The sequence below is a fragment of the Callithrix jacchus genome, chromosome 19 (genome assembly GCF_049354715.1).
Source record: "Callithrix jacchus isolate 240 chromosome 19, calJac240_pri, whole genome shotgun sequence".
In the NCBI taxonomy this organism is placed as follows: Eukaryota; Metazoa; Chordata; class Mammalia; order Primates; family Cebidae; genus Callithrix; species Callithrix jacchus.
This window is the reverse complement of record NC_133520.1, coordinates 49,765,764-49,790,053: the sequence shown is the minus strand read 5'-3', so window position 1 is coordinate 49,790,053 and position 24,290 is coordinate 49,765,764. Positions and strand designations below refer to the sequence as shown.

The window sequence follows — 24,290 nt, the reverse complement described above, 5'->3', positions numbered from 1 at the left end:
CCCTTTGGAGAAATTTTACTTGACTTGGAAACATGGTCCACCTCTGAGCTAACTTTTTTTTTCCTTTTCATTCTTTAGATAAGCAAACTGTTTAATTTTACCCAAGTGATTTCTCTGTCTGGTCTTTCCATCAATCCACACTAATACCACACTAATACCATTAAAACAGTTGTGCAGTTCTCGACTCCACTAAATAAACTAAGGCAACGTGCAACGTTTTTCAAAAAGTGGTTTTGGAACCCCTGAGGTATCATGAAGTCCTCAGGAGGTTTGAATGCAGAGTGCTATGTTTTAGCACATCCACGGTTGGTACCTTCATCTCTCACTCTGGAGTGCTACCCGGCACAAGAGAATATCAAGTGCCTGCCCCTGAAAGCACATGCCCACTCCTATGAAGGACCGCATTGGTCCTACAGTCTTTTCATGCCACCCTGTACCTCTGGTAAGATGAACTGTTCCACAGGCTTGTACCACAGCTTGTTCACCTGCACACCACAGCTCGGAGGACTGAAGCGAGCGATGAAGAGGGCCTCCTACAAATTGGGAGAAAAAGAAAAGAAAAAATAACTCATGTTATACATTGCATATGCAACAAGTTTTCAAACACCTTACATCTTGGTTGGCTAAATCCACAATGGCCCTAACCACAGTTACTAACATGGTTCTACTGTGGTTTTGGCATGATTTGGGTTTTCTAGTGCAGTCATAGTTATTAAATAATGACACTTCAGGTAATCAAAGTTGTCATGAAGTTCTCAAACACTAAACATAATCCACATAACCTTAGAAAAAAACCCACCTTGAAAGAAAAAGCATTAAGGGAAGTGAGAGGTGTTAAATTAAGCCAACATGTTACAGTGTCAAAACTCCTTCAAAAAGTTAAGACTGAATGGAAAGACCACAGATTTCTACTGGAACAAAAGCACTCAGGAAACTCCCTTCAAAAAGAATCTTCAGAAGAAAATATAAACAAAACAAAAAAGGGAATATAAAAGAAGACTGGGGATAGGCATGGTGGCTCACGCCTGTAATCCCAGCACTTTGGGAGGCTGAGGTAGCCAGATCACTTGAGGTCAGGAGTTCCAGAACAGCCTGGCCAACATGTGAAGCTCCATCTGTACTAAAAATATAAAAAGTAGGCCGGGCACGGTAGCTCACGCCTATAATTCCAGCACTTTGGGAGGCAGGGCAGGTGGATCACAAGGTCAGAAGATCAAGACCATGCTGGACAATGTGGTGAAACACCATCTCTACTAAATATACAAAAATTAGCTGGGCATGGTGGTATGTACCTGTAATCCCAGCTATTTGGGAGGCTGAGGCAGGAGAATCGCTTGAACCCTTGAGGCAGAGGTTGCACTGAGCCAAGATTGTGCCACTGCACTCTAGCCTGGGTGACAACAGTGAAACTCCTTCTCAAAAAAATAATAAAAATAAAAATACAAAAATTAGCTGGGTGTGGTGGCAGGTAACTGCTACTTGGGAGGCTGAAGCAGGAGAATTACTTGAACCTGGGAGGTGGAGGCTACAGTGAGCCGAGATTACGCCACTGCACTCCAGCCTGGGCCACCAAACCAGATTCCATCTCAAAAAAAAGATATGTCTATGGTTTGCTTGGACCCTCTCATTTCCTCTAGGCAACATTTCCTCATTCTTATGCCTATTTTTATAGACCAACTTACCACAGGGGAATCTTCTGTTAAGCAATTAAAACCATGCAGGGGTTCAAAATTAAGCACATTTCAATAGATTATGTCTATTTCTTTCATGAACACCAGTTCTTTGCAACGCAGTGTAAGACTATTTTTAGCATTGTGACTACCCCTGAACCCATTAGCATCCATCTTAGACTAGTCCTTGCTTGAGGACAAAGATTAACTTCTCCCTGGCTAAAAATATGGCAACTAAAAGTTATATCAACATGATCGAAATATTTCATGTCTGAACCAAACTACACACTACAAATAGTTTTGTTTCTTTGAGAGAGTCTCATTCTGTCACCTAGGCTGGAGTAAGTGGTGTGATCACGACTCACTGTACTGCAGCCTCAACCTCCTGGGCTCAAGTGATCCTCCCTCCTCAGCCTCCCAAGTAGCTGGCACTACAAGAATATGCCAGCACAGCTGCCTATTTTCTTAATTTTTTTTGTAGAAACGGGGTCTCACTGTGTTTCCTAGGCTAGTCTCGAACTCCTGGGCTGAGGCAATCCACCTGCCTTGGCCTCCCAAAGTACTGGGGCGTGAGCCACTGTGACTGGCTAATAGTTTTTTTAAAACTGTGTCATACAAAGATGATTAAACAATTGTTTCGAAAAAATTCAAGATTAATTCTAATTTCTAGATAACAGTGATACTCATTGAGTTATTTCAGTTACCTATTTGATCTTCAGCATCAATGAAGCTATTAACTACAATCGTATATGAACTCCTATAGTCAAGTAACAACAAAGCTCTTCTCACTATAATCATTATGGCTGGCATCATCAGTAGAAATCCTACTCTTCCCTCTGTGTTGTATTTATGTCTATAAACACGTCAACAAACTAGCCAGAGGAAGAACAGGGCAAATTACCAAAAAGAAATTTCATCTCAAATGTATCTGAATATTTATTGGTCAGTCTCTAACACTGTATTCATTGCTAATAATCAACATTAATAATACATTTTAAAAAACTGAACAGAGTTCTGCTTCCAGCAATATCAGACCAATTCTCCCATAGGTAATAATTATGAACTCTGGATGAATCATAAAAAACAATTATTTAAAGCCACTGGAATTCAAACAAACAAGTAGAAACTGGAGAAGAAACAGTACTTGGAAGAAGGAAAAGGCTATAAATATGCATCTCCTCCCTAGTCCCCTTCTTGACTCTTTGTCTGAGGGTACAACTCTAGGGCAACTAGAAATTTGAATGAAAATCTGTAGTCTTTCTGCTTGAAATATTAAGAAGATAGAGTTGGGGCAAACACATCAGTATATAAAATGGGATGGGAGAACCGCCCAGAAAGGAAAAGATCAGAGAGAGAGAGGCATAAATTCTTCATATTAACTCTGCCCAAATCTGTGGCTGACTCATGAAATACATATTCAAGGCAGAACCCAAGTAGCCCACCCAAGGCAAAAAAAAAAAAAACTGAACAGAGATTTTAGCTGCTTCGCATTGCAAGCGAGACAATGTTTAGAGCCTGTGTTCAGCCAATTTAATTGCCTGCTAAAACAAACAAACAAACAAAAATCAATACTCTTTGAGAAATATAATAGGATCTAGAGTTCCTACAACCAATTATTTACAATATCTAGGATACAAGGCAAAGATAAGGGCCAAGCGTGGTGGCTCACACCTGTAATCCCAGCACTTTGGGAAGTCAAGGCAAGAGGATGCTCGAGGCTAAGAGTCTGACACCAACCTGGGCAACATGGTGAGACCTGTCTCTACAAAAAATTTTAAAAGTAGCTGGTTATGGTGGCAAACGCCTGTAGTCCCAGCTACTCAGGAGGCTGACGGGGGAGGATAGCTTGAACCCAGGAGTTCAAGGCTGTAGTGAACTGTGAATGTGCCACTGCACTCCAACCCAGGCAAAAGCGTGAGAGCCTGTCAAACAACAGGAACAAAACCCAAACCAAAGATCCCCAAAATACTAAACATAAAACAGAAAAATGTTACCCATATTTTAGAGAAAAGACAATCAATAAAGACAGATGCTGAGATGACTTAGAGTAATCATACATAGATTTTAAAGCTGCTGTTGTAACTATGGTCAAAGCTGTGGAGAAAAACATGCTCAAACAATGAACACACAGGAAATTTTAGAGAAAGAGAACAGTAAAAAAGAACTAATTGGAAACTGACAAGTAAAAAGTGTGCTATTTAAAATATATCTAAAATAAAAAAATTCATTGGGTAGGCTTAACTTCAGATTTGAGATGACAGAAGAGTCACTAAACTTTAATACAGATTAACAGAAGTTATCTACATTGAAAAACAGAAAAAACATTGACTAAAATGAACTCTCTGTGATCTGCAGGACAATACCAAAAGATCTAACATACACGTAATTAGAATTCCAGGGCAGCAGAGAGTGAGTGAAGTCAGAAAAGGTTCTAGACATTAATAGCTGAAAATCCCCCAAATTTGGTAAAAGACATACATTTTACAGATACTAGAAATGTGGCTGAATAAATGTCCCTGAATAAAACAGACAAAAAAAAAAAAAAGCGCACCAGGGCTGGTGCAGTGGCTCACGCCTGAAATTCCAGCACTTTGGGAGGCTAAGGAAGGCAGATCACTTGAGGTCAGGAGTTCCAGACCAGCCTGGCCAACATGGCAAAACTCCATCTTCACTAAAAATACAAAAATTAGCCAGGAATATGCCTGTAATCCCAGCTACTTGGGAGGCTGAGGCAGGAAAATTGTTTGAACTCGGGAGGCAGAGGTTGCAGTGAGCCAAGATCATGCCACTCTGCTCCAGGCTGGGTGACAAAGTGAGACTCCATCTCAAAAAAAAAAAAAAAAAAAAAAATTCACCAACCATATAATATCACGGACAAGTCTCAACAACATGATGTTGAGTGAAAGAAGCCTTACCCAATAGAGTATTAACTATATGATTTCACTTATATATGAAGTCCCAGAACTACTCTATGGTGAAACAAAAAATCACAACAGTGGTTGCTTCTGGGAGACGGGGAAGGAACTGACTGTGAAGAAACATGAGGCAATTTTCTGGGTGCTATGCTTCATATCTTGATAGCAACTTGGGTTATACCAGTTTATAATCACCTAGGTCAGGAGTTTGAGACCAGCCTGGCTAACATGGTAAAACTCTGTCTCTACTAAAAATACGAAAATTAGCCAGGCATGGTGGCACACTCTTGTGGTCCCAGCTACTAGAGAGGCTGAGGCAAAAGAATCACTCAAACTCAGGAAGCGGAGGTTGCAGTGAGCCAAGATCGTGCTACTGCACTTAAGCCTGGCTGACAGAGCAAGACTCCGTCTCAAAAAAAAAAAAAAAAAAAAAAAAGGGAGTGCACATTTCACTGTATGTAAATTTTAAAAACCATAAACAAATATTAAAGTCTAATTAATGATATGCACGTTGAAGTGTTTAGGGTTGAAGTGTACTGATGACTGCCACTTACTCTGAAATACATTTTAAAAAAACATAGGTCGATGAGTGAATATATATATATGTAATAAACCAAACACAGAAAAACGTTAACTATTGTAGATGTACAATTAGTGGCTATAGGGATGTTTACTGAATAATTCCTCCAAGTTTTCTGCATGTTAAAAACTAATAATCAGATCTTTGAAATACAATTCCATGCCAGTCCTTCAGATATAGTCTGTGAACAAATCAGATTTCACCACATATCAGGAACAGAGAAACCTCAATGGTTTAAACTTTTATTCCTTCTACATCCTTATTACAAAAAAGATGTGAAGCAGCTATTAGCCTTGTATTACGGACTTTTACAGTTGGAAGAAAGAGACAATAATACTTACTTATCCCTAACAGTCCTAAACTTTTTATATCCATTACCAACTTTTGAAATTCCCTAGGCTTCAGGGAATTTTAGGTTGGAGATTTCTACTCTAGTCAACTCCTTCTTTTCTAGATATAGCAATAGCACACCTATTCATAGACAGCCTAACCACAAACCAGTCTTATATCACATTACAGTGTATTTAGTCAATAGGTGAAGAAAGAGGAAAGTCTCTGAAGCCAGAGAGAATTATATAGTCTTCTAATTACTTACTCTATGCCATAAGAAAAAGTTGATGTTTCTGAAAAAGAAAAAAAACTTGTACAAAGCAGTGCATACCTCTTGTTCTGCCTGATAAAGTTTGACGGTGATGTTCCTCTGGAAACCCACATTGCTGGCATCATAGAACACTCCAAGGCTGGTAATAACGATGGGGTAGAGAACTCGGAAACTCACACTGACAACTCGATCCTCAGAGAGCCCTGATGAAGTCTCTTCAGACAGACTGAATGCTTCAATTTCCTGATTCAAAACTAAGTAATGAGAACAGGTTTATATCACTGAACAAATATAATCCTTTGTTTTACTAGTAGGAAACAGTGAAGTGGACTTAATGCCAAAACCTAGGTAATTATTTGCTATATAATTCACAAATGGCAGGAATTTTTAAAAAAATACTTGAGAAACATGGCTGCTTCTATATAAACATTTTTGAAATTTAAGAATAAAGTTTTCAGCCACATCTAAGTAAATTAATTATCAGAACTACTTCAATAGCTTTTTGCATACATGTGTGCATGTATAACTGCCACAGGAGATATTTAAATTTAAGTCAACTGGAAGTCATCTATTTGGAAGGGTTGGATAAATAGAAATAATAAAAGCAGTACTGACTGTAGTCATAAATAATCAGTAAGTTTGGTCTTACTCTGCAAATTCCAAAAATCCTACTTCTTGTTAGGCAATTTTTTTTTTTTTGAGACAGCGTCTCGCTCTGTCACCAGGCGCCAGGCTGGAGGTGCAGTGGTGCAATCTTGGCTCACTGCAACCCCTGCCTCCTTGGTTCAAGCAATTCTCCTGCCTCGACCTCCCAAGGAGCTGGGACTACAGGCGCATGCCACCACGCCCAGCTAATTTTTTTGTATTTTTTAATAGAGACAGGGTTTCACCATGTTGGCCAGGATGGTCTTGATCTCTTGACCTCATGATCTGCCCGCTTTGGCCTCCCAAACTGCTGGGATTACAGATGTGAGCCACCACGCCTGGCCCTTGTTAGTCAATTTAAAATATATATGATACGTCAGGCAATTATCACAGTATAAATAAGCAACTAAAGTCACTTCAAATAACGTTTGAAAAACTCTTCCTGTACAGCATTGATAAAAGATAAACATATCACACACAGTTCTGAACCACTTTCCATGTACCATTCCCTATCACATTTACATCTTCACAACTACTCTTGTGGTTGTGGCATTATCTCCACTTTACAGATTAAGAAACTGAGGCCCAAAGGGATTAAGCAATTCACTTAAGGTCACAGAAAGTGGCAGATCTAAGAATCAAGCCTGGTTTAGTGATTCCAAAGTCAGTCCTCTTTCCACTCCCCAACAGCTGTCTAATCACTGCCAAAACAGTTATTTTCAAATAATTTCTTTTCTTTCATTTATGTATTTCTTTTTTTGAGACAGTCATCCAGTCACCCGGGCTGCTGTACAGTGGCAGGGACATAGTTTATTCCAGTCTTGACCTCCTCTGCTCAAGGGATCCTCCTGTTTCAGCCTCCTGAGTAGCTGAGACCACAGGCACACACCACCAGGCTTGGCTAATTTTTTGTAGAGATGGGGTCTCATCATGTTACCCAGGCTGGTCTTGAACTCTTGACATCAAGCAATCCTCCCACCTCAGTTTCCCAAAGTGCTGGAATTACAGGCATGAGCCACTGTGCCCAGTCTTCAAATAAATTTTTGAATTACCATAAATGAATTAGGATACATTAAATAAAGCAGTTAATATGGCAGAGAATATCAGTGCTACTTTAATAATATAAAACCCTAGATTATCAAAGTTCTTTGTATTTTTTAGAGCTGTGATTTTCAAATTTTGCTGACTATACAACCCCATCAGTTAAAAAAATTTGTACACACAGCCATTTACTTACAAATTATATGCATATATTGTGGTGAATCTATATATTCAGTACTAATAATGATTGTATTTTCTTATTTTCAGATAAACAGAAATTCTAAGCCTGGGCAACACAGCAAAACCCTGTCTCTACTAAAGATACAAAAATTAGCTGGGCGTGGTGGTATGCACCTGCAATCCCAGCTACTTGGGAGGCTGAGGCATGAGAATTGCTTGAGCCTGGGAGGCAGAGGTTGCAGTGACCCGAGATTGTGCCACTGCACTCCAGTCTCGGCAACAGAGCGAGACCCTGTCTCAAAAAACAAAAAAAAAACCTTATACTTTCTTCCTACACTCTAGCAGATCATTTGGGTGCCCACATTAGAGTTCCTAGAAGCTCCTTACACTCAGTAGATGCCCAGTAAAATGGGACTAAAGCAAAGTGATGACTCAAACCTCATTAGAGACATGAGCAGGAGGGGAAAAAAGCGAGAATACAGTTTTCTGTCATGGACTAGGCAAGCATTAACCGGAGAGTCTAGACTACAACATAATGGATAACAATACAATTTTTTAAAAGATATTCAGTAAATAAAAGATATCCATATTAGAAACCTCTTTATTAAAAGCAGCATGTCAAGCACATTATAATATAGCATTTTTAGATATTTTCTTATCTAAAACAAATGTGCCTTGAGCTTCAAGTTATATGGACACAGGAAATCCCGTTGCTTTACAGTGCTATTAATCAAACCTCTCACCACAGCCACAGTGTCATATGAGTAATGCTTATCATAACTTTCAGGTGCTGAAATAACCGTAACTGCCCTTTGGATCATTGAAAAGATAAGATTAGGTTCAATATTAACTTAGTTATATACACATTTAAAAAATTCATAACCTAGGGGTATTACATATATGAAAATGTTCTATTAATAAAAAATTCTACTTCTTTACTTTTAATAAATAACCGCACTTAAGATAACAAAAGTACAGTTAATTTAAAAGTGAAGGGCTTCTTTTTGTTTCGTTTTGATTTTCAATTGTAATTTGTTGAAGGAATACCAAATCATCACGTGATATACTCATAAGATTTATGATCCCTTTAGGACACCCATGAAAGCAAAAGGACTTTCTCCCCCGAACACAATTCATAAATAAAATTTGCTTACAATGTTAACTGAATTCAGAGATTCTAAGTAAGAAACCCCTGTTTTATAATACAGACCTGAATATATTGTCCAATTTATTTAAAAAGCTGTTTGAAACCCAAATTTATAAAAATGGCAGGCTCTTTTAAATAATGTTAAGTACCTTCCACCTTCTAGGACCTATTCTAAATACATTATATGTATCACCTTATTACACCGTTATGTCAATCCCCATGAGGAAGACTTTTTTATCCCAAGTTTACAGGTGATAAAACTGAGGCAGAGGAGGTCACACAGCTAGAAAATGGCAGAGCTTGGATTTAGAGCCATGGAGCCTGCTTATAAAAGTGAGGTGTTATTTAATTACACAGTTTTAACAAACCTTAAAATGCCAGAAGTCTTAATCAGCATATTTAAGACTTAGAAGTTTAATCTCCCTTAGAAACATAGCTGAACATAATAGGAAGTACTAATAAACACAGAGTTATAAATTTATCAACTTCCTAAAATTGGTTCCCTGGTGACACACAGAGAACCTAATTAGGATCAGCTTGCTTTGTTGTTTTTTTCTTCTTTGGTTTTGAGACAGGGTCTCGCTCTGTCCCCTAGGCTGGAGTGCAAACAGTGTGAGCAGATCATACCTTACTGCAGCTTTGAACTGCTGGGTTCAAGCAGTCCTCCTACCTCAGCCTCCTAAGCAGCTGGAACTACAGGCCTGAGCAACCATCCTCGGCTCATTTTTTTTTTTTTTTTTTTTTTTTTCAGACATGGGGACTTACTATGTTGCCCAGGCTGGCTTGTGCGGCTCCTCCTGCACGGGTGTCCCAAAGTGCTGGAGCAGCCTTCTTTATCCTCACCAGAATTTTTACAAACTTTTAATTTTAAGGCATAAATAATGTTACTTGTGTTTTACATTTTTTTACTATTGTTTCTTTTACAGAAATAAATTAGACAATAATTCTAAGAGAAAGTTGATTCACAATATTTGTTTCTTTAAGGTTATTATAAATTAACTGGCAAAATCAGTTTTCCAACAGTTCAAAATTTGGTAATTCAGGACTTATCTTAGCATAAGGAACTTCCAAGTATATATGAATCACACTGAAAAATAAAGTCTCCTGGATGATGAAGTTTCAATTCTGTAAAGAATCTCTACAGATACCCCAAGTCAATCTGTCAAAAATGATGAAACAGGCCAGGTGCGGTGGCTCACACCTATAAATCTCAGCACTTTAGGAGGCTGAGGTGGGTGGATCACAACAGATGACTACTTCCCTAGCTGACTCCAGTGAGGTCAGAAGTTCAGGACCAGACTGGCCAAAATGGTGAAAGCCCATCTCTACCAAAAATACGAAAATTAGCTGGGTGTGGTGACAGGTGCCTGTAATCCCAGCTACTCAGGAGGCTTAGGCAGGAGAATGGCTTGAACCCAGGAGGAAGGGGTTGCAGTGAGCCAAGATGGTGCCAGTGCATGCTAGCCTACGTGACAGAGCAAGACTCCATCTCAAAAAAAAAAAGATGAAAACATAAATTTGGATGAAAGACATTTTAGTCTGTTAAAAAGGGACTTCAGGGAATGGTGGCTCATGCCTCCAATCCCAATGCTTTGGGATGCTCAGGCTGGTGGATCCTTTGAGGGCAGGAGTTCAAGATCAGCCCGGGCAAGACAGCGAGACCCCATCTCTACAAATAGTTAAAAATTAGCTACGTGTTGTGGCACGCGCCTGTAGTCCTAGCAGGGTGGTGAGGCAGGAGGATCACTTGAGCCTAGGAGTTTGAGGTTACAGTGAGCCATGATTGTGCCACTGCACGCCAGCCTAGGTGACAGAGCAAGACCCTGTCTTTAAAAAACATAATAAAATAAAATAATAAATAACAAAATAGACTCCATATCATCAAGCTTAGCAACTTTTACTCAACATCAAGCTTGTGTATGGCAGTCGAGGGAAAAGGTGACTTACCTGGGTTTGTGATGTTGAGTAGTTTACAGGAATAAGGATCCTCCCTGTCTTCCACAGGCACTTCACAGCCATGAGCACCTATTATGAACTTCACAAGCACACTGAGAGATGTGTTGGCATTAACATCAGTTACTGATCTTCACCTCGCACATGCACGTTTCCTCACGCCCATTTCAGAGCTTTTACTTTTGAGACACAAGTGTTTATGATGATTAATTCTCTACCTTTATTCATCTAGTCTAGCAAAATGGGGGAACAAGCAAACTAAGAGTTGCTACCTGCCAAGTTACTTATGCATGAATCCTTTATTGCAATGGTATATTAAAGCAAGTATGAATACGTCTGGCCTCGCTACCAGCATGTTCGTATCATTTGAAAGCAAACTATGGTCAAGTCAGCTTCTCATGCCCATACCTAAAAACATATCTGTATCTAAAATTTTCCTTTTTTGCCTTCTTCTATTTCAGAAGGCGTTCCTTTTGCTCAAGATTAGGTCTTTCCATCCAAAAGGAAATCCCCTTCTCTCCTAGACTTTGGTTCACTGGCTACCTCCGTAACTAGTGGCTCCTTCCCTCCACATTATCAACATGATAAAGTCCTGACTCTAATTTCTCACCTACCATCCTTCCTTGCCACCACACTTTACACTGAGGTCCTACAAAGAAATTAAAATTGCAGCCTCTCATTTCTTACTTCCCACTCATTTTATAAAACAGGAATTTTAGCTTTAACATCACCACTTCCACCGAGATTACCACTAATGTAACCAATGAGCTGCTGCTAAAAATCAATAGATATTCTTCAACTCTTACCCTCCTGGCTTCTCCATGGCTCAAAACTGCCCATCTCCCTAAAATGCTCTCTTCCTGTCCTTCAGCGGCCTGCTCAGTCATCTTCACTGGCTCTTCCTCCTCAGCTCGTCCACTGAGAGTGGTATTAGTATTAGTCCAGGGCTCTGCTCTTGGGTCTCTTCTCAATCTACTTTTTTTTTTTTTTTTTAACTTCCTTTCCCTAGACAGTACTATTGATCCCCAAGGCTTCAACAAGCATGAGAATGAGTCTTCAATTAGTAACTCTAGTTTCGTCTCCTTTTTTTTTGAGATAGAGTCTCACTCTGTCACCCAGACTGCAGTGCAGTGGCGCAATCTCAGCTCTCTGCTGCCTCCATCTTCCAGGTTCAACCAATTCTGCCTCAGCCTCCTGAGTAGCTGGGATTGCAGGCATGTGCCACCACATCTGGCTAATTTTTTAATTTTTAGTAGAGATGAGGTTCACCACGTTGGCCAGGCTGATCTCAAACTCCTGGCCTCAAGCGATCTGCCTGCCTCAATCTCCCAAAGTGTTGGGATTACAGGTGTGAACTACTGTGCCCGGCCCTGCATTAGTAACTCTAGTTTAGGCCCATGTTCTAAGTAAAGGACCTGTAAATTCATTGGACATCTTCACCTAGATGGCCCACAGACAGCTGTTTGCTGAAGCCTGCTACTACTGGCTTCTGAGAGCCAACTGTCAATTTTTCAGAAATTTTGTGAGATGGTTATTAAACATAGCCTTTATTTAAAATTAAATATATATTAAAAACAAAGAAAATACTTAAATTAATCACTTATTGTTTTACTACATTTTGCTATTATCTATGATCTTGAGGTCATTTATATTTCTTACATCTATCTACATGGTGGACATAGTATATATGGCATGCTACTGCTTATCTTTCCCCCACTCTGTGCTCAGTGATGTCACATTAGTTCCCTGAATTGGCTATGGTGGGAATATTCACATCATAGAAACTGGCAAATAATACAAATAAGGGTTTGGTTTACTGTTTTGTTGGTTGGCTAGACTTAAGAAAGTATAGAGAAAATGTTGATAATGCAAATTAAGCTTAATGTGATGTACCTATCTACAGCTGCTACACAGTGAGAAGTACAAATAAAAAAAGTCAAGGAAATATGATTCCAGTGTTCAAAACTATTACCTGATACAGCATAGAAGTCACTGACTTTATTAAGTGTAAAGCTGACATATCTTAGTTGTCACTTTAGTCTTCACTGTTTACTTAAAAGGCTTTTGCCAGAACTACACTCTTTCGTTAACTGTAACCACAAGTTGGTCATAGATAGGAGAGTCTGTCAATTACATGTTGTATATTCTCTATGTCAATAAAACATATAACAAACATGTATATACATATAAGCATCCTTTTTCCCAGAGCGCCAATTAGTAAATCTTTATCAGTATACCTCTGCCTGCAGGAACTTCAAAGTCAACATATCCACAACTGAGCTTCTTTCCCATGAGTCCTGCTCTTCTCATGCAGTATTTTTGTTTTGATTGATGATTCCACTATTCTCCAAGTCAGAATACTAGCAGTCTTCCTAGCCTCCTCCTCCATTTTCTATATTCAATGACTTTATTCTCTCATAAGGTCACCTCTGTAGATCAGCCCCTCAGCAGTCCTTGCCTCAACAGGTCTCACCCTTCCACTTAACCCTCCGCATGCCTGTTCTGCATGATCTGCTCACTGTCTGCCTCTCACAGTCAAATGCTTCCCTCCTCTTCTCCTCTCTTTATTTACACTATTACACCTATTTCCTTCTACTAAATGCCAAGCCCCCCTAAACACTCAGGCTATACTGTATTTACCTTTGTATTCTACCACCCATACTATACTATCTGCTTACCAGAAGTACTTCGCGTTGAGTTTGGCTCCTTTGGGGAAATCCAAGAATGGAAAATATGCCATAACCACAGAAATATATTTTCTGTTCCTAATAACCAATTAAGGCAGAATACCTTCCACAGACAACTAGCATTTGGAATAAAAGTATAAACAGAAATGAATAAATCTGCTAACTAAATTATTGCAAGTATGTACCAAATTTGGTTTTTTAGCCATCTCACTAGATATTCTTACTAGATCCACAAAATTATCGTATCCCAGGAAGGTGTTTTTGCCTAATACCTATTTTTATAGAAATAGCCAATCATTTTCATAACACAAATCAAGCTTACCAAGTTTAAAGCAAGACTGTTACGATGGCAAATAAATTAGCGAATGTCCAAATATTAACTTCCCTCATTACACTTAATTCTGAGTCATTCATTCAATAGCTGTTGAGTCCTTGGTGTGCACCAAGCTAGGTTTTAGGTATTGGGAATACCCCAGTGCTCATGAAACCTACATTCAAGTGGAGAAAGCTAAACAATTTGACAGCTAAATATAATACAGATGCCAGTTGGTGGTAAGTGTTACAAAAAAAAAAATTAAAGCCAACTAAGGGAAGACAGAAACAGGACAGGGGTGGGCTGACCTACTATTTAATATAGGGCTGTCTGCTAGGTAACATCTAAGCAGAGACCTGAAGGATGTGAGTGACGAGGACATTAGTGAGAAAGGAAGGAGCAAATGCAAAGGGCCTGAGGCAGGAGCACTTTTAGTGTATGAAAGTACAGTTAGGTGGCCAGGTATAGGGAAAGTAGACGTAGATAAGGTCAAAGACCACAATAAAGACTTGTGGTTTCACTCTGAGCAAGAAAGGAGGTCACTGGAGGGGTATGAATAGAGAAGTGACATAATTTCACTGATTTTAAAAGGATCACTCTGACAGCTGTATGGAAAATAAAATGTAGGGGGTCAAAGGTAGAAGCAGTAAATTCAGAGAAGGGGGCTTCTGCAATAACCCAGGTGAGAAGTAGTGGTGGCCCAGGTGAGATGGTAGTGGTAACGGTGGTGAGAACTCGGATTCTGGTTTTGGTCTAAGCAGCATTAGAAGGTATGCTGATGGACTAGATGCGGCATATGAAAGGAAAAGTCAGGATAACACCAGGGGTTTTGGTCTGAGCAACTGGTGGAGGAGTCATTGTTTTCTAACAGGGAAAGGCTAGAGAAAGTACAGCTTTTGGACGTGGTTCTGACAGTAGTGATGATTCTGAGGTCTTTCATTTGCTGTGTAATAGGCTCTATTATTATTGCAACCATGAACTAAGGAAACCTGTCTTGAAAAGGAATGAAAGCCGCTGTAAGCATACTAGTGACAAGAAAATTCACAACTAGGCTGGGCTCAGTGGCTCACCCTTGTAATCCCAGCACTTTGGGAGGCTGAGGCAGGCGGATCCCCTGAGGTCAGGAGTTCGAAACCAGCCTGGCTAACATGGTGAAACCCTGTCTATACTAAAAAATATAAAAATTAGCTGGGCGAGGCGGCAGGTGCCTGTAATCCCAGCTACTTGGGAAGCTGAGGCAGGAGAATCGCTTGAACCTGGGAAGTGAAGGATGCAGTGAGTCAAGATCGTGCCACTGCATTCCAGCCTGAGTGCCAGAACAAAACTCCATCTCAAAAAGAAAGAAAGAAAAGAAAAGAAAATCCACAACTGCAATTTGCTTGTATAGATACTCAGTCACAAATGTGCCAATGCAATGCAATCCTGAAAGGGCATCCTCTGCTTATCACATGAGTCTTCACATAAATAGAAGTCAACTTTCCATGCATTTCTTCCCCTAGTTCCTCAGCACAGAATCTTCAGAGGCGGGTCTCACTGGGAACAGACAGGCTTTGGGCCCCTAACTAATAACTGAGAGCTATTTAATGTCAGCATGAGATGGATTACCAAAGCTCAGTTCTGGCAGGGTAGTCAGAAAAAAGAGCATGGCATATTACACATACTGCAGTTCACACAAGTAAAAAATACTACAAAACTGAAAAAAATTAAATTTATCTCTGTGAAGTTAGTGAAAAGTATATTGAGACACGTGCATGTGTCTAAGCTGAGAAATGTTCTGAAATAGAACCTTTTAAGAATTGCTATTCTAAATTAAAGAAAACAAACAACAATCCACACTGGGTATCTAAATACTACATATGTTAACCAATGAATATACTCTCTTCCAACTATCATTTGGCTTAAAATCTTGGTTAAATTCACTTTTTGGCCCAAACTAAATGGAAGAAAAGCAAATAAAACAGCCATTTCTCCCAGGAAGAGGCCACATATCTGAATGAACATTTCTATTCAAAATAAGGTTTCTCAGAACTTTTTTTTTAAGTTAGGCAGGGTCTCACTCCCATCGTGCAGGCTGGAATGCAGTGGTACAATCACAGCTCACTGTAGCCTCAACTTCCCAGGCTCAAGCAATCCTTCCACCTCAGCCTCCCAGGCAGCTGGGACTGCAGGCATGTACCACCATGCCTCGCTAGGTTTTTCAGAACCCTTATTTCAATAAACCAGGCAAAGTAACAACTCAGAAAACCTACCGTTGACTTAATGTGGGATGCTGTAGCAAATGCCTCAGCCACGTGTTTCTTATCACGTTTCGAAGTTCATGGTTATTGCGAGCTGACAACACGCCAACTACCACATCATAGTGACTAGATTTCCACTGAGGAAATAAGGCCAACTGATCTAGGAATAAGAACAATAAATCAGAAATAAGTCATGTCTCAATTACTGTGAAGTTCAGTAGGTATCATAAGTTTATTACAAAATAAGCTTATGTTTGTAGGAAATTCAGATAAATACAAAGAAAAAAAATTTAATCACATATAAACCCATTATCCAGAGATAACCACTAGTAACATTTTGGTGTACAGTCTTTTTGTCTTTCATGTATATGTACGTATTCATGCTCACATAAGTATATAAATTCTTCCAAACAAACAAAATGTTTGTGGTAAGAATCTGTTTCAAAATGCAATGTAGCATAAAAACATATAATAGTAGGCAGTAAGAGTCACTTAGACACAGTTAGAATCTGGGCTCTCTGTATATTAGCTATATATTACTTAGCTTCTTGAGCCTCAGTTTCCTTAACTACAAAATGGTTATAATACTTCTCATGAAGCTGCTGTAGAACTCCAAGGAGATAACATGTATAAAGGTCTTGGCTTGCTATTAGGCATATAGGAGGCATTCAATGGCAACTAAAACAAATTGCTTTGAAAAGCGAACTCCTACATTAATGTTAGTTACTACGTCTGGGGGATGAAATTGAGGGACTTCCCTATCGGAAAGTAATGCAACCTTTATTTATGTCAATGAATTCTATGGCCACTAAATCTTTTAGTACCTACTAAGTATTCTAAAGAATAGCGGGAAAGCAACATTTTTAGTAAGAAAATAAAGTAAAAGTCATTCTGAACAGCTCATTTTTTATTGTCATAAGGTCTAATGGGCAGGATTACATTTCCATCTAAAACTTGTCCTTAGAAGACAGAAGAGAAAGACATTCTTTGCCCTTGTTTTTCATCACCAGTTTTAAGGCCTGAGAGCTACAAGCTTATATATAGCTCTGATGAGGTATCCATTTCATCTGTTTCTCCAGTGGTGGGAACTGATCCAAAATGTTTCCAAAAATAAATTATTGAAGCCCAGAATCTTTACTACATTAAATGCAATGTTTTTTATACCAGGGAATCTAAGTATTCAGTCTAAAAGACAACAAAACCACGTTGATCTTTTTTTCAAAGTCCCAATTAATAAAAACAGATCTTTCTACTAGGATAATTTTAATGATATTATAATACAGAAATGTTTGTGTACTTTATTTTCCACAATAAATATATTTCTTAAAATGTTCCATTCCAAATGGAATAGAGGTATTTATTATTTCATCCTATGAGTCTTGTACTAAAATGAGTTCTTTCATAAAGACAGAATTTATTTTTAAATAAATTCAAATTTTCATGGAGTAAGCTTAATAGGCTATGTTTATTGAACACCTAATCTGTGAAACACACTACATATAGAATATCATTTAATGTTCACAAGCCTATGAAGTAGGTACTTGTTGAACAAATGAAACACACAGAGAATTCAGTAACTTGCCATAAGTCAAACAGCTTGGAAATGGCTGGGCTAAGATTTAATCCCAGGCAATCTAACTCCATTCTTTATCGCTGTTCTATTCTATAGCTATACAGCTTAATATAGCTTATCTCAGTCTAAATTCTGATCTTTTTATCCATAATACAAGTGCAACTGAATTAGCAATAAGCAGATCACTGAACATGCTGGTTAACACATCAGTTTTTTTCAACTCATGGCCCAGAACATTTTTTCTCAGATACGTAACTGTATGATGTAAGTTGTACCTAGTGCTGGAACTCACACTAAATGAGTGTCTGAATTTGGCGACTAATTTAAATGATTATGTAAAATTGACAATATGACTCCTCACCTTTTTCAGAGAAAAATATTAAGTACATTCTAGTGTCAGGAAGGAGGCAAAGGTAGTGGTGACCAGCCAGTTCCGACATTGATTCCACAGCCAACATTTTGTATTACCTTAGTAAAAAGTTATTTAAATCCCTGTGCTTCAGCTTCTTAGAGAAAACTGACATAAAAAAAGTCTTTGGATATTCTATTTCATTTGTTTCAAAGTCTCATCTCAAAAGATTAGAAACTGTAGAGCAAAAATCACATTTAATCTAAATGCCTCATTTATCTGACATCATCAGAAAATAAGGATGCTGCACAAAAGCAAATTTTCAAAATACCCTAAACATCCCTTTAAATGCCAAACATTTACTACCTCATTTTTAATGGTTAATAAGAAAATCTTTTAGACATAGATTACATAGAACATAATTTAATCTTTTCTTGATTAAAGACTCAAAATCTTCATGAAAATTTCTTATATCTAGGCTGGGTGAGGTGGCTCATGCCTGTAATCCCAGCACTTTGGGAGGCCAAGTCAGGTGGATCACCTGAGGTCGGGAGTTCGAGACCAGCCAGATCAACATGGAGAAACCCCATCTCTACTAAAAATACAAAATTAGCCAGGTGTGCTGGCACATGCCTGTAATCCCAGCTACTCAGGAGGCTGAGGCAGGAGAATTGCTGAAGCTGGGAGGCAGAGGTTTCGGTGAGCCAAGATCATGTCACTGCACTCCAGCCTGGGCAACAAAAGCAAAACTTCATCTCAAAAAAAAAAAAGTAAATAAAAAGAATAAAAAAGAAAATTCTCAAATTGATTCCTTTGCCATTAATTCTAGCTGCTGCTTAGTTAAGTCTGTTTTTTCACCTGGACCAGGACAAGGGCATCCTAACTGGTTTTTACCTGACTTCTCCATATTATTGTCAAACAAGATTTTTCTAAAAATAATAAATAAATACAAAGATAAACATGTGGCATGTGAAAATCTTATTCTACCTCTCTGTCACTGTCAGTCCTCCCTGCTTCTAATCCATGTCTAAGCTGCTTCTGTTAACTGCTTTACTTCACAGGCATTTCTCTTTTTCTGGCAGAAGGGAAGTAACACGGATATTGTGGTCTTTTAGGGAACTACTTCCAGATATACTGAAGTCAAATTTCAGAAATACAGGTTTTTTCTTTTAACCACATACCATTAATGTAAATTAGTTCAACAGACTCCTGACTACTGTGCCACACAGTACAAAACCCGAAGTAGATGCATAATAAATACTTGGGTAAGAATGTTGCTCAAATTCCTAGCTCCCCTTACCAACCTGGCTCTAAACTCTTATCACCTTCTGTTATATGCTACAAGAAGAGAGTGCCTAGTTGATTCTGGTATCTAGAAACAGAAAAAAAGTGCTAAGAAGTAAACATGATACAGAAGGACATAATGATAATTCACAAAAGAAGAAAGATAAATAGCAAACCTATGGAAAAAATGTTCAGCTTCACTAGGAATCAAGTTTGCATTAGAGCAATGAGATACCAGTTTTCTCCTACATTCACGCTGACAAATGTCTTCTTAAATAACTAAATGATGGGTACTTCAAGGAAATGTCAGTGATTTCAAGAAAGTGTCTACTCTCTCTCATTGCTGGAAGGAATGTAATTTGGTATAGTCTTCTGCAGGGCAATTTGGCAACGTATGTCAAATAATTTAGAATGGTATAACTTTGTCCAGCAATTCTAAGAACTCATTCTAAAGAAATAATCAGTGATACACTCAAAGATTTTTATTAATCACAGCGTCACCTATTAATAGCGAAAAACTGCAAGCTACCTAAACACATAAATAAGGGACTCGTTAAATAAATCATGGTGTAGCTGTATGACAGAATACCATGCAGCCATTAACATTACATGTTAATTGCATCATTAAACATTATTCTATTACTATATTAAGATAAACAGACTACAGGAACTATGTACATACTAGACGGCTCCATTTATATGAAGTACAGAAGTAGTCAGATTTCTGCCATTGTTACCATCCCTGCCAGCAACAGAACACAGCATGAAGGGACTTCTGAGGCACTGATCGTTTTCTTTTTTAAAATTTGGGTGGTGATTATTTGGTGTTATCAATTTGTGAAAATATATCAAGCTGCGCCAATTTTATTCTCTTGATTTATTCATTCAAATGACAGAGCATCTCCTATGCTCACTGTTCTAGATGGCACAGATACAGCAGTAAACAAAATCTTCATAATGTCAGGAATAAATCAAAATCCCAAGCAAGCTCCCTGAGGGTAATGTAAGGGCCAAGGGAACGTTTTCCCTCTGAAGGTTCAGTGAAAAATCACTGACAAGAGACTAATAGGAGAAAAGGTATATAAATTTATTTGATCAGTTTTATATGACATGGAAGCCTTCAGAATGAAGACCCAAAGATACAGAAGAAACTGCCCATTCCTGTGCTTAGGCTCAACAAAGTATGGATAGCTATGTGATAAGACTGGACAGAAAGGTAAGAACAAATGTTAATAGATGGAGTGAGAAAATCCAGCAAGGCCTGTCTGGAGTCTTCTTGTCCTGAGTTACATTCTTTCCTTCTGGGTATGGGATAGGACCCAGGTTTTTTATAACCTGTAATCAAAGAAGGTAGACTAGGTAATTTTTATATAGAAAGGTGGTTGGGGGGGTAGTCAGAGTAATATTTTTATGTTTTATGGTTGGCTTTGGGGAAGAGGAATTTTAGTTTCTATGGCTAGCCTCAGGTGAGCATGCAAAGCCGGAGAGAGGACAGCAGCAGGTCAGAGAGAGCTGCTTCTGAGGCCTTGTTTTGGGGTATCATTTTTTTCTGAGACCCTACAGTAAGGACTAATTATTTTAAAATGTAATATATCCTGAGAGTCTGGCAACCTGCCTGACTCTGCACTGACAGTAGACATCTAAAAGTACATTAAAGTCTAAGGGAGGGCCCGGTGTGGTGGCTCATGCCTATAATCTTAGCACTTCAGGAGGCTGAGGTAGGTGGATCACTTGAGGTCAGAAATCCGAGACCAGCCTGGCCAACATGGCCAGTCTCTACTAATAATACAATAATTAGCTGGGCATGGTGGTGCACACTTGTAATCCCGGCTACTCGGGAGGCTGAGGCAGGAGAATGGCTTGAACCTGGAGGCAGAGGTTTCAGTTAGCCAAGATTTTGCCATTACACTCCAGCCTGGGCAACAGAGTAAACCCATGTCTCAAAATAAAAAAAAGAAGTCTGAGGAAGGCTGACATCAAAATTGATTGCTCAAAATAAGCCCAAGAGTCTTAAAAATCAAACCAAAATTCCACTCTCATATGCATGCTTTGGAAGAGATCAGTCACAGATAGATACAAATCTTGAAAATGAAGGCCAGGCACCTTGGCTCCCACCTGTAATCCCAGTACTTTGGGTGGCAGAGGCAGGCAGATTACAAGGTCAGGAGATCAAGACCATCCTGGCTAACATGGTGAAACACCATCTCTGCTAAAATACAAAAAATTAGCCGGGTGTGCTGGTGCGCAGCTATAGTTCCAGCTACTTGGGAGGCTGAGGCAGGGGAACCTGGGAGACAGAGGTTGCAGTAGGCTGAGATCACGCCACTGCACTCCAGCCTGGTGACAGGATGATACTCCGTCTCAAAACACACACACACACACAAAACATGGAAATCTATCACATCGAACAATAAGGACAATTATCATACACAATAGCAAAGACACCTCCTAAAACACCACACTAGCACAGGCATCGGCTGCTAACAGACTACTGCTCCTGTGTAAAACTTACGGCATGTTTACTAGGAAATGGGCACTGTTCTGCATGTTTCATTAATTGAATCGTCACAGTAAGTCTATGAGATCATCATTTTATAAATAAGGAAAGTGAAGCACAGAGACACGATTAGCATATACAGATAATTTTGGAAGAACCTGCCCCAGGCAAAATTAGAGCAAGCTCAATTTGTTTTTTGACCTTCTACTTGCCCTATGTCTGTTTCCATTAGATACTGTGAGCACCTTGAGAGCAGGGAGTAGGCATCCAGCATAGAAGCTATGTTGAGTGACTTTGTATCTGTTGAGTGACTATGCTGCTTTCTTTCTTTCCAGATACACTAGAAAGAGATGCCTTCTTTTGTCACATTATTTCTCTAAATTAATCGTTAAATAATTCCTCCTTAGGGCATTACCCAAAACGAGTCATCAAGATATCCCATGTTTAGATTCCTTAGTCTGATGGTTATCTCCACCTGCATTTTTCTCTGTCACTCTTAGGTGTGCTGGATTTCACTTCCTCTTTGACGGTTGCTTTCCCTCACTGGTTTAAGGGAAGCCATTATATTAAAAAAATTGCAGATTCTGGTACTCACTCACTTCATTTAGGTCCCTCCTCAACTGTTATCTGTTCAAAATGGAAGGGACTTCCCTGACCTAAAAAAAACCATCTCTTTAATCTCTTAACACTGCTTTATCGTTTTTTCACCATACTTATCACTATCCGCTGTGATAGTTACAATTATTTCCTGATGCTCTGTCTCCTCTTCTAATTTGTAAACTACCTGAGGGCAGGGAGTTTAGCTTGATTACTGCTCTAATTCCACACCTACAACAAAAGCTGGCACACAGTAGGCTCTCAAATATTTGCTGAAGCAACTGCCAGCCAGAGAGCTTTTTTTTTATTTTTTAAAAATATTCAGGGAAGGTAAATCTCTCTTTCAAAAAAAAAAAAAAAAACTGCCATGACTTAATGAGACTGAAGACAGACAAATCAAAAGAAGAAGAAGAAAAAAAAAATTTAAAAATATTAATTCGAAACTACCCTCCCGAGTAAACAGCCTCTCCCCACCCAGCCCCCACCAGCAATAAATAAATAAATAAAATTAATTGAAGAAAAGAATACTTCGCAAAATCTTGGGTTTTTTCTCTCCTGTTAGGCTTAAAGTATAAGGGTTAAAATGTAAACACACTCAACTATTTTAAACATAGTGACAGCACAATGGCAAAGGAACTATAGGAAATGGTAGCATTTAAGATACTTCCATGCTTTTAGTTTTGAAAGGACCAAAGGAAAAAAAAGAAAGGTAGGAGGAGTCAGTTATGTTTAATGAATAAATGAACCTTTCTGAGTTCCATTGTTGTCGCCAGGCTGGAGTGCAACGACACAATCTCGGCTCATGCAACCTCTGCCTCCCAGGTTCAAGTGATTCTCCTGTGTCAGCCTCCCGAGTAGCTGGATTACAGGTGTGCACCACCACACCCAGCTAATTTTTGTATTTTTAGTAGAGATGGGGTTTCACCATGTTGGCCAGGCTGGTCTTGAACTCCTGACTTCAGGTGATCCACCCACCAGGGCCTTGCAAAGTGCTGGGATTACAGGAGTGAGCCACTGCGTTTGGCCAGTCATGTTTAATTGAGATTATTAAAATATCAGTGGGTTGACAGAGGCAGCAAACCACCAGGGCACACGTTTACCAATGTAACAAACCTGTACATTCTGCATAGGTATCCAGGAACTTAAAAAAAAAAAAACAAAGCAAAACCTTATTATCTGACCAGATACACAGTACTCATTCAAAGCCAAATTCACATAACTACTATTGATCTTACCTACATTATTACCCTGTCCTCTTCTATAGCCTACTTCTTCATTTCCTAAATCTAGGTTGGTCTAACTGGATGACAAATAAAGGTATCATCCTTCATCTGCAGTAAGTGAGTAGGAAAAATTTGTCTCAAACTAAGAGACTGCCTAACGAGTCTACTAAGAATTCACTTTGAAGGCAGAGTTTTTGTTTTACTGAACCCTAAACAACCATTAAGGTCATAAATATACTAAGGACGCTCTGTAATAGATTCCAGCTGGGCTCACTCATATAACAAAAGAGAGAAACCTGTAACACACAAACAGATGTTACAAAGCAGTTTTAATATATGGCACTCTTCTCAGTTCACTTTACAAAAACCTAAAAAACAACACTGAACAAAACCCTGACCCGTTAACTGGGTTATTTAATAACCCGTTATTTAATTAAAGTAACACCGTACTTTCATCAAATCACTTAAATAGTGTTTAATTCTATTCAGGTCACACAAACCCTTTTCAAAGAGCTGGTGATCTAATAGGAAAAGAGACTGTTACCAAAATAACCTCAATATAATTTCATATAACCGAGACTGTTTTAAGGATTGCCGAATACTTTCTACTTATAAGGCATAGAGTGCTGAACTGCAAATAATTCTAAGAACTTTTGGATAAGAAAATAGCTGTTTTGGAGAGAGATAAGGGGAAAAAATAAGTCCCAGTATAGTTACAAAATAACTATTATATAATCTTTAAAAGAGCTTTCTAGGTTTCTTTTATGTCCTAGGGCAAGTTAAGGAAGAAGACAAAAT

The 24,290-nt window shown here is 38.8% G+C and overlaps 1 protein-coding gene across 2 annotated transcripts in view; it reads right to left on the bottom strand.

Annotated features, from left to right (window-relative positions):
• The window catches only part of B3GALNT2 (beta-1,3-N-acetylgalactosaminyltransferase 2), a 69,337-nt gene that overhangs the window by 43,883 nt on the left and 1,164 nt on the right, over positions 1-24,290 (bottom strand). For both annotated transcript variants that reach the window (XM_035280401.3, XM_003735289.6), the window contains exons 2-5: positions 15,982-16,129; positions 10,727-10,827; positions 5,827-6,020; positions 438-533 (exon numbers count right to left, since the gene is read on the bottom strand). In XM_035280401.3, the coding sequence (XP_035136292.1) occupies positions 438-533; positions 5,827-6,020; positions 10,727-10,827; positions 15,982-16,129 (539 nt within the window). The remainder of the gene's footprint in view (positions 1-437; positions 534-5,826; positions 6,021-10,726; positions 10,828-15,981; positions 16,130-24,290) is intronic.